We start from the raw sequence: 15,004 nt of genomic DNA on the forward strand, positions 1-15,004 counted from the left end.
CCATTCAGCACCTGATACAATCAATAACAACGTCCCCACGTTTCTCGGCAGCCACGTTAGCTGCGCCGTGAGGAACAACTGGGCACGACAGCAGCACTCGGAGGCCCCCGCAGCGCCAGGCGCTGCACCCCCCCCTCGAGACACAGGCCCTTCCCTGGCAAGAATCTCACTGGCTAAGGTCACCTGGACTCCATCACCACGTATCTGAGCACTTCACAGTCTTTAACATTCGGAGCCTTGCAACATCCTGGGGAGGTGAGGCGGGGCCATTCTCACCATTGTATAGAAGGGGAAACTGAGGCACAGGCTGAATGACCTGCCCAGACTGCACAAGGGCTCTGCAGCAGAGCCTGGGTTTTCCATGTCCCAAACTGGTGCTCTAATAACTGGCCCCTCTTTCCTCTCAGTCCAGAGATGATTCGGTCTAATGTAAGTGTAGTTAGGAATTTATACAGCCCTCATCCTCTCTCTGGGCTGACGAAGAACCGGAGTAGAACAGAATCCATTGTGCTGGGCACCGTTCGCCCCCAGGCTGAGAGAAAGCTCCTGACATGCAGCACAATGTATGACAAAGGCTGGGAGGGGAAACAGAGGCTTGGGGCGGGGAAGTGGCTTACCCAGGGTCACACAGCAAGCGGGTGGTGATGTTGATGCTGCAGACAGTCCCTCCAGTCCCTCCCCCATTCTAACTACTTGACCCCATTCCCCTCCCCAGTATCCCTTGTTTTAACCCCCCAGCCAGGATGGAACCAAGGCGTCTGAGCCCCAGGGCAAGCCTTCCACCAGCACCCACGCTGGACTCTGGCTCAGGGATTTGCCCTGCCTCTTTTGTCACGTGAGGTCAAAGGTCATCCCAGAGGACACCTCCCTGGCCCCAGCAGAAGCAGTGACCATCCAAGATGGCAGTGCCCAGCCCTGCTACTCCCCCTCCCCACCTGGGTCTCATGAGGAGGGAAAGCCCAGGAGTTGGGGGACTGGCGCTGAACCTGCAGCCCTGTGTTAGCCTGGAGGCAGCCTTCACCCCATGCGCCACTGGCTGCTGCTTTTCATTCAGACCCCCTGTGATATGAGCAAAACCCCCAGAGATTTTTGTCACGGGAGCTACAATTGCCGAACCCCGCAAGCGTTGGAGAGATCTGCCTCGGCAGATATCAACCGGAGTGAACCAGCCATGGGCCGGAGTAATGGCTAGGCAATGAGGCAGGAGCAGTTATGTGGAATATAGACCAATAGGGATGTGCAGGGGTCTGCCCGTGGGCCCGATTTGCTATGCTCTGTATTTCGTGCCTGATTCTCCATCTTCCCAGACCTCCTGCAAGACCAGGGCAAAGGCAGCATGAAATGCACAACACAGGCCAGCGTTTTCATCTAGTTCCCCCCGGGGTTCAGCCCAAATCATTTGAGTTTGGCTAAAGCACCTTCCAGAAAGGCAGGCGGCTGGAATCTGAAGGCCCTTGGTAATTTGTTCCAATGCTTTACCACCCTCCTTGCTTTAAAAAAAACAAAAACAAAAAAGATGTGCCTGTTGCATTCTAATGTGCATTTGTCTATTTTCAGCTACTCGCTATTGGTTCTTGTTCTGCCAGGCTGTCTCCATGAGATGTCTGGTGTTATCTCCCCACGAAGGTGGTTGCACGCTGTAATCAGCTCACCCTCCATCTTCTCTCTGACCAGCAAAACAGTTTGGTCCTTAAATCTCTCACTGTAGTGTCAGGCATTGTTTCCAGCAGCAGTGAGGAGTCTGTCTACTCCCCCGGGAAAGCTCTGATTGGTCGAGGTGGGCAGGTGGGTGTCCTCTCTGCAGCCTCTCAATTTTTCAACATCTGTACAGGCTTGTCTACACTGTGCATTGTTGCTCAAGTAGATATGCAAATGAGGCACGGCAATATTCATCGCCGCGCCTCATTTGCATATCTTTTTGCACAACAATGCGCAGTGTAGACGTAGCCTGTAACTTTTAGAAACGCTAATGATGATTTACTACCAGCAGCAGGAAATCTCCACATACATCTCCCAAATCAGAGCCCGCCCCCTGAAGAACACCACCGTCCAGTCCAGTGGGCCCGCTCTCGTGGTTTTGTCATGAGTCTTGTGATCGTTATTCTTTTCCTTAAAGCTCGAGCTTCTGGAGTCAGTTGAGTGAATCTGTGATGATTTGAGTCGTTGTTCTTACAGAACACGTACATTTCTCGCCCTCGTGGCTGTGGAGAAAGCTTCCAAACGTGACCCTAGGGCACTCCAAAGGCTCAAAAAGCAGGCGGCAAATCAAAATAACATCCGAGCTATTATTTGTGCATAATCTCGGGATCTGAAAGCCAATCTCATGGGTTTTGGTGAGCCCCACTCAGAAGTTCTGTACAGTTGGGGTTAGCAGGACTCCATTACTTCCTGGTGCTTATGGAGGAAGTCGCTTGTCCTCCGTTTTGATGCTGTGGCCTGTTTCGGACCCCCCCGCCAGCATCTCTGCTGGGGTGCAGTTAGTTACTCCATTGAACCATCTGCATTCAGGGTCCTGTGCTTGAGTTACTGACATGATCTGAGGAAGTGGGTCTGGCCCACGAAAGCTCATCACCAAATAAACCATCTTGTTAGTCTTTAAAGTGCTGTTTTTTGTTTCATCAGACTAACACGGCTACATTTCTATCATCTCTAAAGTGGTGACTGGCGTTTTTCACGCAGAGCGCCCCCCTCCCCTCCCTAGCAACACCTCTGTCCCCTCCATTCTCCATATGAGATGTAGAGTTGGTACCTTGCTGGTTGCTAGCCTTGGGCTGTGGGTGACCCCCACTGGCTGCTGTCTGTACCACGGCCCAGCAGAGTAGTTGATGGGTCAGGTAAGTAACCTGATCTACTGGTTATCTCGCAGGGAGAGGAACAAAGGAAGGCGGAGGGCAGCCCCTGGCTGGGGGGCAGGGCTGGAAGTGGGGCAGTTTCTGTCTGGAATCATGGAGGAAGCAGCCTGAGCAAGGGGGCTGGGAGTTAGGGGCCCAGTCTCCCCCATCTCAAGGGGGGGCCGAGGCATCCTAGGCCTGGGGGATACTAGATGACATCTGTGCTGTGCTGCATCCTTGGAGAAGCAATAAACTCCCTCAATCCTTCTGGCTGGCGGAGTCTGTTTGTGCCACTACGGGGGTGCAGGAGTCGGGGGAGCCCCGACGCGTCGTCACACCATATACAGTGATTTGAATGGTCCAGGTGTAGGGAATCATCCCCCCAGGTTTCAGGAACGCCGCAGCGTTTTGTGTGTGTGAGAATCAGCATGAGGACAGACAACTGCCCAAGACGGCTGGAGCGCCCGGCCATGCAAGAATCGGGCTCAGTGTTTTCCCAGGCCCCTCATATTTCAGTTACAAGAGGATGGAAACCCCGCAAGGAGCCTGGAGCCAGGTCGGCCTAGTTCTGTTCCAGGCCTGGGCCCCCCTCTATCGCCCTCCCTCTGCTCCTGGGGAGAGCGCTGCCCATCCACTTGCCGTTCCCCTGCGCTCTGCCTGCCCCAAATGGCGTGACCCCTGGAACCGAGCGGTGGGTGCCCCTGACTGGCTGGGGGCGGGAGCACGGGCTCCCCACTGCTGGGGGGCAGCCCTGAGCCTCGGGGCCGGATCCTGGCAATCTGGGGGGCCACATCCAGCCTCTGGGCCTGAGGTTCCACACCCCGGGTTTATGGCATGGGGTGGGGGGCACATGATGCTGGTTTGCCCTGCCCCAGGGCTTGTGGGTCTCAGAGAAGCCTCGCCCCATGGCTCCCAAAGCTGGGAGGAGAGCCAGGGAGACAGGACAATGCAAACAACGCCTCCCCCAGCACAGACCCAGGTGTTGCCACATGGGGAGCGATGCCAGGGATGGGGGCAGAGAAAGGCGGGGGGTTGTCAGCCCCCCGTGGGTGCTGAAGAGAAGCGCGTTGGGGCAGCAGCAAGGAGGCTTCGCCCTGCCCCTCGCTCAGGAGCGTCTCCATCGTTTCCTGCGGGGGGGACTCTTTGAACCTCTGGCCAATAGCGCCTGGGTCTGGTGGGCACCAGGGTGTGTGCAGGGATGGACGGAGGCTGGAGATGCCAACGACTGGGGCACCATGAGCTGCCTGGGGCGGGCAGGGACCCGGCACAGCGAGACCCCCCAGGGCAGGCACAGGAGTGAGCAGAGCTGGACTGTCCCTGGCTGGGTTTGATGCTGATGGGGCCTGACAGGGCTGCGGGCCGGGCTGGCTGTGGAGGGCGGGGAAGGCCTGGAGTCCCAACAGAGGGGTGGGGGGGACTTTGTTTCAGCTATTGAGGGCGCTGATTGTTCTGGCTCTTTGCAGCAAGTCAGCAGGGGCTGGGCAGAGAATGACAGAAAACACAGCCCCCACGCACGGCTCCGGGGTCAGCCCGGGGCCTCCGCACCCCTGGCTTTTGCTGAGCCAGGGGCTGTGGCTCTAAAACCCCGCTGACTGCAGCTGGAGGTCTGGGGGCACGGGGGGAGGCTCTGCTGAGCTGGCAACGCCTGGGGTGCCTCACAGAGGGAATGCTCCAGGGACGGGTCCTGCGGGCTAAGGGGGTTTGCATTCCGGGCGGCCCAGCCCTGTCCCCCTCCTGCATCTTATGTGGTCTGCTGGACGGGAGGCTGGACACCTGGGTTCCAGCCCACCTATACCAAGAGGAATCTCTTCCCCCTGTGCTGTGCCTCAGTTTCCCTGTGTGAAAAACAGGGCAGTTGAGCACAGATACATGTTCATCCACAAGCCCATGTGCGCAGCGCCCCTTTGGACTCTTCCCTGTGTGTCTCCCTGTGCTCGCCAGGGCCACTGGCGCTGTGGTAGCCTCTGGGTCCTTTCATCTCCAGTAGGTGGGAGACGCCCAGCCCCGAACAATGGTCCTCCCGACAACCCTCTTCAGACAGGCCTCTGAGATTCAAAGGGGCATGTTGCCATGACACCCGCTGGTCTCCAGGCACCTGAGGCACCGGCTCCTCCCCTCCTTTCAGGTTGGGAGTCAGATTAATTCTGCCCCCCCCCTCCGCCAGCTCTGCCCGTCTCAGCCCCCAGCATCCTCATCCCTGCTCATCCCAAATCGCAACCCTGCCCGCCACAGCCCCCCCCAGCCCTGTCCATCCTAGCCCCCCAGCCCTGCCCGCCACAGCCCCCCCAGCCCTGCCCACCACAGCCCCCCCCAGCCCTGTCCATACTAGCCCCCCAGCCCTGCCCGCCACAGCCCCCCAGCCCTGTCTATCCTAGCCCCCCAGCCCTGCCCACCACAGCCCCCCCAGCCCTGTCCATCCTAGCCCCCCAGCCCTGCCCACCACAGCCCCCCCAGCCCTGTCCATCCTAGACCCCCAGCCCTGCCCGCCACAGCCCCCCCAGCCCTGTCCATCCTAGACCCCCAGCCATGCCCACCAGAGCCCCCCCAGCCCTGTCCATCCTAGCCCCCCAGCCCTGCCCACCACAGCCCCCCCAGCCCTGTCCATACTAGCCCCCCAGCCCTGCCCGCCACAGCCCCCCCAGCCCTGCCCACCACAGCCCCCCCAGCCCTGTCCATCCTAGCCCCCCAGCCCTGCCCACCACAGCCCCCCCAGCCCTGTCCATCCTAGCCCCCCAGCCCTGCCCACCACAGCCCCCCCAGCCCTGTCCATACTAGCCCCCCAGCCCTGCCCGCCACAGCCCCCCCAGCCTTGTCCATCCTAGCCCCCCAGCCCTGCCCACCACAGCCCCCACAGCCCTGTCCATCCTAGCCCCCCAGCCCTGCCCACCACAGCCCCCCCAGCCCTGTCCATCCTAGCCCCCCAGCCCTGCCCGCCACAGTGCCCCCAGCCCTGCCCGCCACAGCCCCCCCCAGCCCTGTGCATCCCAGCCCTGACCATCTCAGCCCCCAGCATCCTCATCCCTGCTCATCCCAGATCCCAGCCCTGCCTGTCCTAGACCCCAGCTCTCTCAACTCTGCCCATCCCAGCCTCCAGCACCCCCTGGACTCCCAATAGAGAAACGGAGGCAGTTTCTACTCAGGAGGAGCCCGGGGCGGTGGGTGGGGGCTGCAGGTCGAGAGTGAGGTGCATCAGCAGAGCGGGGGGCGTAGGGGGATGAGGGGCATCGGCAGCCGGAGGAGCGGAGGAGGCCAGGGCTGCAACAGCAGGGGCCTGTGGGGTAGGAGAGTGGCATGGAGGGAGTTTGGTTGTTGTAGGTTCAGTTAAAGAGACTGGGGAGCCCTCATTAGCAGGTGTCCCTGGGAACGTGTTGCTACCCCCTCTGCCCAGCGGGCCCCCTCTAGACTCTGCCCGGAAGCCCCTCGGGCCCAAAGCCTGCAGCTTCTGTACCTTTAAGAGGAGCCTGGCGGTGGGGGGGGGGGGAGCGGAGGGGGTCTGAAGAGCCCAGGAGGGAGAGCAGTGCAGCACCCTGCCTCTGCCAGAGCAGAGCCCTCGGGAGCCAGCCGGGCAGCATGCCCATCAGGGAGGTAAGGGCCCCCCGCGGCAGCTGAGCCAGCCCCTGCCGGGGGGGCTGGGAAGTTTGGGAGGCAGGTCCTTGAACTCCCTGCCCAACCATGCGTACTGCCGTCCATACCCACCCTCTGTGGCCGGCCGGCCATATCTGCCCTCCATGTCCGTCTGTCAATATCCTCCTGTCCATATCTGCTCCCCATGTCCGTCCGTCCATATCCACTCTCCATGTCTGTCCATCCATATCCTCCTGTCCGTATCTGCCCCCCCCCGTGTCCGTCCGTCCATGTCCGCCCTCCATGTCCATCTGTCCATATCCGCCCTCCATATCTGCCCTCCGTGTCCATCCGTCCATATCAACCCATCCATATCTGCCCTCCATCTCTGTCCGTCCATATCCACCCACTCACCTGCGTCCGTCCATATTCAACTTCTGTGTCCATCTGTCCATATCCACCCACCTGTTGGCATCCGTCTATCCGCATTCACTCATCTGTCCATCTAGATATATCCACCCACTCACCCGAATCTCTCCATCGGTCCAGATCCACCCACCTGCGTGCACCTGTCAATCTCTCCATCCATCCACTCACATACATCTGTCTGTCTGTAACTATACCCCAGCATCCCTCCAAACATAGCCACGCAACCACGTCCATCAGTCCATCTATCCTCCATACCCACTCATCCACCCACGTCTGTCCCACCATCCTCAGCTGCCCACCAGCATCTGTCTAGCCATCTGTCCATCCATCCATCCATCCAACCAACTGCATTCATCGAGGAACAGGCTTTCTTTCTTTCTTTCTTTCTTTCTTTCTTTCTTTCTTTCTTTCTTTCTTTCTTCTCCCCCTCCTCCGCTCTGCTCTCTCTACCCTTCTCTATACTCAGTCCCAGCTTTGTTAGAACCATGCATGGGGGAGGAGGGTCCCCAGTAACCAATCCTACCCTCCTGCGGTGGGATTCACTGTGTGAAACCAGCCCCTCCCTGATACCACTAGGACCCATGTGCCGCGGGCTCCCCAGGCGACCGAGCTCTGCAAAAGGTGTCTGTTCCGGGTGCCTGGCGGGAGGGTGTTTCGGGGGGGTCTGATCTGCTGCCCCTGACCTACTCTTCCCCCACCCCAGCCTGCCCTCTGCAGCGATGGTTCCAGACCTCCTGCCTGTGGCCATGGCTCCAGACACTCCTACATCTGTTGCCATGGTCTCCCCCACCTCGGTTTGGTCCCTGACTGTGTCCCCCGCTCCCCGCAGGAGCTGCAGAGCCGGCGGTTCTGGCGCTCTCTGCTGGCAGAGGCAGCGGGCACCCTGATCTTCGTCTGGCTGGTGCTAGGCGCCTCCTGCCCTGGCGGCCCTGGGCACACGGTGGCCCCTCCCGCGCTGCAGCCGGCCCTGACGGCTGGGCTGGCGGCCGTGGGGCTGGCTCAGTGCTTCGGCGAGGTCAGCGGGGCCCAGGCCAACCCGGCCCTCACCCTGGCCTTCCTCTGCACCCGCAAGCTGGATGCCCTGCGCGGAGCCGCCTACCTCCTGGCCCAGTGCCTGGGCGCCCTCCTGGCCTCGGCCGCCGTGTGCCTGGTGCTGCCCACCGCAGCCGCCAGCCACCTCGTCACCAGGGTGAGTGTCCGAGCCCAGCCGCCGTGGCCCTGGGTCACCGGTCCCTGGGTCAGCCTGGCTCACGTGTGTGCCCCCACTGGCAGCGCCCCCCCCGGTCCCCACTGGCAGCGCCCCCCCCGGTCCCCACTGGCAGTGGCCCCCAGCCCCCACTGGCATTGCCCCGCCGGCCCCCCGGCATTGCCGCCCCAGCCCCCACTGGCAGCGCCCCCCCCGGTCCCCACTGGCAGTACCACCCTGGCCCCCACTGGCAATGCCCCCCCGGCTCCCACTGGCATTGCCCCCCCGGCCTCCCAAGAATTGCTGCCCAAGCCCCCACTGGCAGTACCACCCTGGCCCCCACTGGCAGTACCACCCTGGCCCCCACTGGCAGCGCCCCCCCGGCCCCCACTGGCAGTACCACCCTGGCCCCCACTGGCAGAGGCCCCCCCCCGGCCTCCACTGGCAGTGCCACCCTGGCCCCCCCGGCATTGCCACCTCGGCCCCCACTGGCAGTGAACCCCAGATCTGACCCCTCTTCACTGTCCCCCCAGCGCAGCGGGAACCCCCAACTCCCACTGCTGGTTTGCCAAGACACCCCCAGAGCCCCTAAGTCCCCCAGGTGTGAGCGCACCATGGTGCCTCCAGCTCCACCAGCTGGGCGGCCCCAGCCCCCCTCCACGGGCAGGTCCGCAGCCCCCCGGTTCTCCCTATGGCCGGTCTGGCGCCGGGTGTGAGCCGCCCCGTCTCGTCCCTGGGGGGCAGGTGAGCAGCGAGGGGAACGCCGGGCAGGCACTGGCCATGGAGGCCTTCTCTACCTTCCAGCTGGCTTTCACCATCTTCGCTGTGGAGGACCAGCGGCGCCGGGGGACGGGCCAGCCGGGCAGCCTGGCCATCGGTTTCTCCGTGACTGCCGGAGCCCTGGCCGCGGTAAGAGGAGTCCCCGCCCGTGCTGGGCCCCCCACACCTCCTCCCGCCCAGATGGAATGAGCCAGGCCGGCCCCTCCCCAAGAAAAGGAGCCCTAGGGGCGACCCCTCTCCCACTGGCCTAGGCTCCCCCGAGGCTGCCCCCCACTCCTCCTGGCTGGGCTCCGCAGGGCCGACCCCCCAGCCCAGGTTCTACAGGGCTCCCCCTCTTCCTGGCCCAGGGTCCCCAGAGCTGACCCGCCAGGGAGCAGCCCTTCGCAACTCATGCTCTCCTGCCCGCCCCATGGCCGGTGCCGGGTCTGTTCACCCCCCAACCCCTGATGTCTCTGCAGGGGACGTTCTCCGGGGGCAGCATGAACCCAGCCAGATCGCTGGGCCCGGCCGTCGTGACGGGCATCTGGGACCATCACTGGGTGAGCCAGCCTGGGGCGCACGGAGAGGGCAGCGGTGGGGGGCGGAGGGGGATGCCCCAGCCAGTAAAAGCCACCTTGGGTCCATGGCTCACAGTCGAGTACCCTGCAGTGGACCCCTCACTGGCCCTGTCTGACCCTGCCCCCCCCCGGGTGCACTGGATGGGCCCCTCACTGGCACTGTCTGACCCTGCCCCCCCGGGTGCACTGGATGGGCCCCTCACTGGCACTGTCTGACCCTGCCCCCCCGGGTGCACTGGATGGGCCCCTCACTGGCACTGTCTGACCCTGCCCCCCCGGGTGCACTGGATGGACCCCTCGCTGGCCCTGTCTGACCCTGCCCCCCCCGGGTGCACTGGATGGGCCCCTCGCTGGCCCTGTCTGACCCTGCCCCCCCGGGTGTACTGGATGGGCCCCACACTGACCCTGTCTAACCCTGCCCCCCCCAGGTGCACTGGATGGGCCCCACACTGACCCTGTCTGCCCCTGCCCCCCCCAGGTGCACTGGATGGGCCCCACACTGACCCAGTCTGACCCTGCCCCCCCAGGTGCAATGGATGGGCCCCTCGCTGACCCTGTCTGACCCTGCCCCCCCCAGGTGTACTGAATGGGCCCCTCACTGACCCTGTCTGACCCTGCCCCCCCCAGGTGTACTGGATGGGCCCCTCGCTGACCCTGTCTGACCCTGCCCCCCCCGCGGTGTACTGGATGGGCCCCACACTGACCCTGTCTGACCCTGCCCCCCCCCCAGGTGTACTGAATGGGCCCCGCACTGACCCTGTCTGACCCTGCCCCTCCCCGGTGTACTGGATGGGCCCCACACTGACCCTGTCTGACCCTGCCCCCCCAGGTGTACTAGATGGGCCCCTCACTGACCCTGTCTGACCCTGCCCCCCCAGGTGTACTGGATGGGCCCCTCACTGACCCTGTCTGACCCTGCCCCCCCAGGTGCACTGAATGGGCCCCTCGCTGACCCTGTCTGACCCTGCCCCCCCCCAGGTGTACTGAATGGGCCCCTCACTGACCCTGTCTGACCCTGCCCCCCCCCAGGTGTACTGGATGGGCCCCTCACTGACCCTGTCTGACCCTGCCCCCCCAGGTGCACTGAATGGGCCCCACACTGACCCTGTCTGACCCTGCCCCCCCCCAGGTGTACTGGATGGGCCCCACACTGACCCTGTCTGACCCTGCCCCCCCCCAGGTGTACTGGATGGGCCCCTCGCTGACCCTGTCTGACCCTGCCCCCCCAGGTGCACTGGATGGGCCCCACACTGACCCTGTCTGACCCTGCCCCCCCCAGGTGTACTGGATGGGCCCCTCACTGACCCTGTCTGACCCTGCCCCCCCAGGTGCACTGAATGGGCCCCTCGCTGACCCTGTCTGACCCTGCCCCCCCCAGGTGTACTGGATGGGCCCCTCGCTGACCCTGTCTGACCCTGCCCCCCCAGGTGCACTGAATGGGCCCCACACTGACCCTGTCTGACCCTGCCCCCCCCCAGGTGTACTGGATGGGCCCCTCGCTGGGCGCGGTGCTGGCCGGCCTCTCCTACGAGTTCCTCTTCGCCTCCAGCGCCTCCCGGGAGAAGCTGGTGGCCTGCCTGACCTGCCGGGACATCGACATTGTGGAGACTGCCAGCGTGTCCCGCTCCTCCCTCTCCACTGCCCCCCCGGGCACTGCCCGTGCCAAGCCACCCCCCCAGGGGGAGCAGCGCTGAGTAGGCCTGGCCTCTCCCCCCCGACCCCTCCGGACTTGCCAGCGTCCTTTGGAAACTGCCACTGCTGTGATCCCGACCCCATGACCCCACCTGCCAGCCCCATGGAGCGACCCCCCCCCAGCTCTAGTGTCAGCTCCCCCCCATCCATCGGTGGGGCAGAGAGCAGGCGAGATAAATGTCAGTTCAGATCACAGCCACCCTGCCAAAGCGCTGTCTCAGGGCTCAGAGGAACAGGGCCAGCCAGTCTGTGAATAGAGTGGAGGGTCAGAATGCCTGGGTTCCATCCCCAGCTCTGGGAGGGGAGTGCGGTCTAGTGGTTAGCGTGTGGGGGCTGGGAGCCAGGACTCCTGGGTTCCATCCCCAGCCCTGGGAGGGGAGTGCGGTCTAGTGGTTAGAGTGTGGGGGCTGGGAGCCAGGACTCCTGGGTTCCGTCCCCAGCTCTGGGAGGGGAGTGGGGTCTAGTGGTTAGCGTGTGGGGGCTGGGAGCCAGGACTCCTGGGTTCCATCCCCAGCTCTGGGAGGGGAGTGGGGTCTAGTGGTTAGAGTGTGGGGGCTGGGAGCCAGGACTCCTGGGTTCCATCCCCAGCTCTGGGAGGGGAGTGCGGTCTAGTGGTTAGCGTGTGGGGGCTGGGAGCCAGGACTCCTGGGTTCCATCCCCAGCTCTGGGAGGGGAGTGCGGTCTAGTGGTTAGAGTGTGGGGGCTGGGAGCCAGGACTCCTGGGTTCCGTCCCCAGCTCTGGGAGGGGAGTGGGGTCTAGTGGTTAGCGTGTGGGGGCTGGGAGCCAGGACTCCTGGGTTCCATCCCCTGCTCTGGGAGGGGAGTGGGGTCTAGTGGTTAGCGTGTGGGGGCTGGGAGCCAGGACTCCTGGGTTCCGTCCCCTGCTCTGGGAGGGGAGTGGGGTCTAGTGGTTAGCGTGTGGGGGCTGGGAGCCAGGACTCCTGGGTTCCGTCCCCTGCTCTGGGAGGGGAGTGGGGTCTAGTGGTTAGCGTGTGGGGGCTGGGAGCCAGGACTCCTGGGTTCCGTCCCCTGCTCTGGGAGGGGAGTGGGGTCTAGTGGTTAGCGTGTGGGGGCTGGGAGCCAGGACTCCTGGGTTCCATCCCCTGCTCTGGGAGGGGAGTGGGGTCTAGTGGTTAGTGGGGAGAGGGGAAGCTGGGAGCCAGGACTCCTGGGCTCTGTCCCCAGCAATGCCACTAGCGTGCCACTGCTGGTGTCGTGTGTGTGCCTCCATTTCCCCCTCGCAAAATGGTGCTGCTGCTCCCCTGATTCCTGGGGAGGGTCCCCAGGCACACGCCACCCCTGCTGGCACCGTGCCATGGTCCGCAGTGTTGGGTGGGGATGGCTATGGCTCAGCCACGCCCTTGGCCCTCGTGCTGGCATGAAACTCACCGGCTCCTCTGGAGTCGGACCGTCCGCCCATACCTGTAGGTGGGCAGCTGCTCCCGGAGTCGTCTGGCCTGGCCCTGGCTGAGCACCCTGCAGCCCTGCACGGCCCAGTGCCTTTGCCGTCGCTGGGGCGCTGCGCCAGCCCAGTGGGGCGGCCCCAAAGCAGCTGGGGCCAGGCTGAGTGCTACACAGGGCGCTCCCACGGCCACCCCCACAGCCTCTGGTTTCATGGCCCCACTCCACGGGCTGGGTTTGCTTGTAGCTCTGGACCCCTCCCACCCACACCCCTCCCACCCACACCCCCTGCAGCCATGCACCACCCCAGCTACAGCAGCACTGCTCCCACCCCCGCCCCCCACAGGTGACTGCACCAAGCCAGCCGCCCCACTCGGGCGGTGCTGCCTGGAGCGCCCTGGGCCGGGGTGATGGGGAAGTAGGGTTGCCAGGTGTCCAGTTTTCACCTGGACTGTCCGTTATTTGGGTCCATCGGACGGAAGCCCAGTGGGGACAATTTTCTCCTGCCGCGTCTGGCAGGGGTGGGGGAGTGAAGGCGCAGCGCCCTTTGTTTTTGCTCAATAACTTTGGTCTCCCCCTTTTTTTTTGCGCAACAGAATTTTTTCCTGGTGGTTTTTTTTGGGCGGGGGGGGGGGGGAGGGAAGTGTTTGGTATTTTTGGATAAACTATCTGGCAACCCTATGGGGAGGCAGAGGGCTCGCCAGGCGGGGGTCCTGTGCCCGGCAGCTGAAACCGTCGGAGCTGCTCGGTGATCAGAGCCGGGCACGGCACGCTGGCCGGGCACCAGGGCAAGGCTGGAGGGCCGGGCTGGGGGCAGATGTCTTAGGATGGGCTGCCCTTCAGTGACTCCTTGGGGTTTAGGAGCAGCTGCCAGGCCAGGGAAAGGCCTGGAGTGGGGCAGGAGGGGGCATGCCAGCCAGGTTGGCCCGTTGGGGGGAATCTGGCTGGCACATGCAGGGTGGCAGGGCCCCAGGGACGACCGCCCTGGGCGTGGCCCGTCGGTGGGTTTAACCCCCTTTCTCCCACGCTGTTCCTAGTGCTCTTATTAAAGCCGGCTTTGGGCAAACAGCAGCCTGGTCACTGCGTCAGGGCCCGGAGCTGCAGGGCTGGGCCCAGCTGGACCTGCCAGGGATGCAGGGTGGATCCAGGGGCGGTTCTGGTAGGGGGGGGTGTAAGAAGCCCGGTAACCATGGCAACCATCGTTGGGGAGTCTCACATAGATCTTGGATGTCAGCTGGCACCGGAGCAGGGGCCAAAGGGCTTGAGTGGGGGTGCGGGGAGCAGGACTCCTAGGTTCTGTCCCTAGGAGGGGCGGGCTAATGGTTAAAGCAGGGGGCTAGGAATGAGGACTCCTGGCTTCTGGTCCTGGCTCTGCCACAGACTCACTGCATGTGACCTTGGGCAAGTCACTTCCTTGCTCTGTGTGCCTCAGTGTCCCACCTGCCACATAATGAGAAGAACCCTGTGGGCTGTGACCACCACGTTTTTGAGGGGATGTTCAGCCACACACACCAATACGCCCCCCTCCGACTTCCCCCTCCCACATTCAAAAGTCAGCCCCCCCCCAACTAGAGCAAAGCGGGTACAGGGAGGGCGGGTTGTTTCCCATTTCTCCCTCCCCCCCGTGCCCCACCCAGCTGGGCGCTCGGTGCTGAGCGAAGCAAACCCATTATCCTGGCCGCTTGCAGGCCTGGCAGATTCTCGCCCGCCCAATGGCACGGCCCCGCTAATCCCCTGCGGCTTGGGGGAATTAGCGCCTGTTAAGCTAGCGCTGAGTAAACCTTCCTGGCAAACAACTGGGCCCATTGAATGGGCTGCAAAGTGCTGGAGAGACAAAATCCTGGGGGTGGGAGGGGCACAGCGCGGGCCTGATCCTGCCACCCCTGGGGGACTGATCCGCGGGTGGTCCATATGGGAATGTGGTTTGATCTCTGTTGGAGGGGTTCTGGTGCCTGTTGGGGTCAGGCTCCCTGCTCTGGCCCCTCCACTCAAAGGGACCCGAGTCGCCTGGCTCCTTGCCAGAACCCAGCCCTGGCAGTACCGCGGGCACTGGGTGCTGCGGGGGTACGGCTAGCCCAAGTCATGCCCAGAGGGTAGCTAGAGCCCCACCCGGGGGTCTCCAGAGCAGGGGCAGCCCTTGGGGTTTTGTGTCCAGGGCAGGAAATATTTTCAGAACAGACAAGAGCAAAAAAGTCTGAATTTGGTCCCCCCGGATGCTGATGTGGGGCCCCCAGCTAGCACTTGGGGCACGAGCCCCGAGACATGGCGTGGGGCGGGCAGGAAACACAAGGGGCAGGCAGCACGCATGGCCCCGGGCAGGGGGGAGGAAAGCAGGTGTAGATGGGGAGGACAGGAGTAGCACGGGGGCTGTGGATCAGCATGGGGGGGCATCAGCAGAGCTGGGGGGGAGCCCAGCTGCAGAGCTGCATGAGGAAGCTTGCCCACCCCCCGCCCCATGCCACGGCCCTGGCAGCCACTGTGCTGCCCAGTCCAGGGGGGCGGCAGGTTGAAAGTTGGTTTTTCCTCACGTGGTAGAGACGTTGGTCTGATGCCCCGAGGGGCTC

At 63.6% G+C, this 15,004-nt stretch overlaps 1 protein-coding gene across 1 annotated transcript; it reads left to right on the forward strand.

Annotated features, from left to right (window-relative positions):
• The first annotated feature begins 5,860 nt into the window (after positions 1-5,860).
• Positions 5,861-11,454, forward strand: LOC142819065 (aquaporin AQPAe.a-like). The gene is made up of 5 exons (XM_075903403.1): positions 5,861-6,416; positions 7,654-8,013; positions 8,755-8,919; positions 9,249-9,329; positions 10,826-11,454. Exons 1-5 carry the CDS (start codon positions 6,402-6,404, stop codon positions 11,039-11,041), a joined length of 837 nt encoding a protein of 278 aa, XP_075759518.1. The 5' UTR covers positions 5,861-6,401; the 3' UTR covers positions 11,042-11,454.
• The last annotated feature ends 3,550 nt before the right edge of the window (positions 11,455-15,004 follow it).

This window comes from Pelodiscus sinensis, chromosome 19 (assembly GCF_049634645.1).
Source record: "Pelodiscus sinensis isolate JC-2024 chromosome 19, ASM4963464v1, whole genome shotgun sequence".
NCBI classification, from domain to species: domain Eukaryota; kingdom Metazoa; phylum Chordata; order Testudines; family Trionychidae; genus Pelodiscus; species Pelodiscus sinensis.

Bases quoted from the DNA above. Each gene is read 5' to 3' on its own strand.
- LOC142819065 (XM_075903403.1), top strand. The intron at 8,014-8,754 runs GTGAGTGTCCGA...CCTGGGGGGCAG, and splicing joins CCAGCCACCTCGTCACCAGG to GTGAGCAGCGAGGGGAACGC. The intron at 8,920-9,248 runs GTAAGAGGAGTC...ATGTCTCTGCAG, and splicing joins CTGCCGGAGCCCTGGCCGCG to GGGACGTTCTCCGGGGGCAG.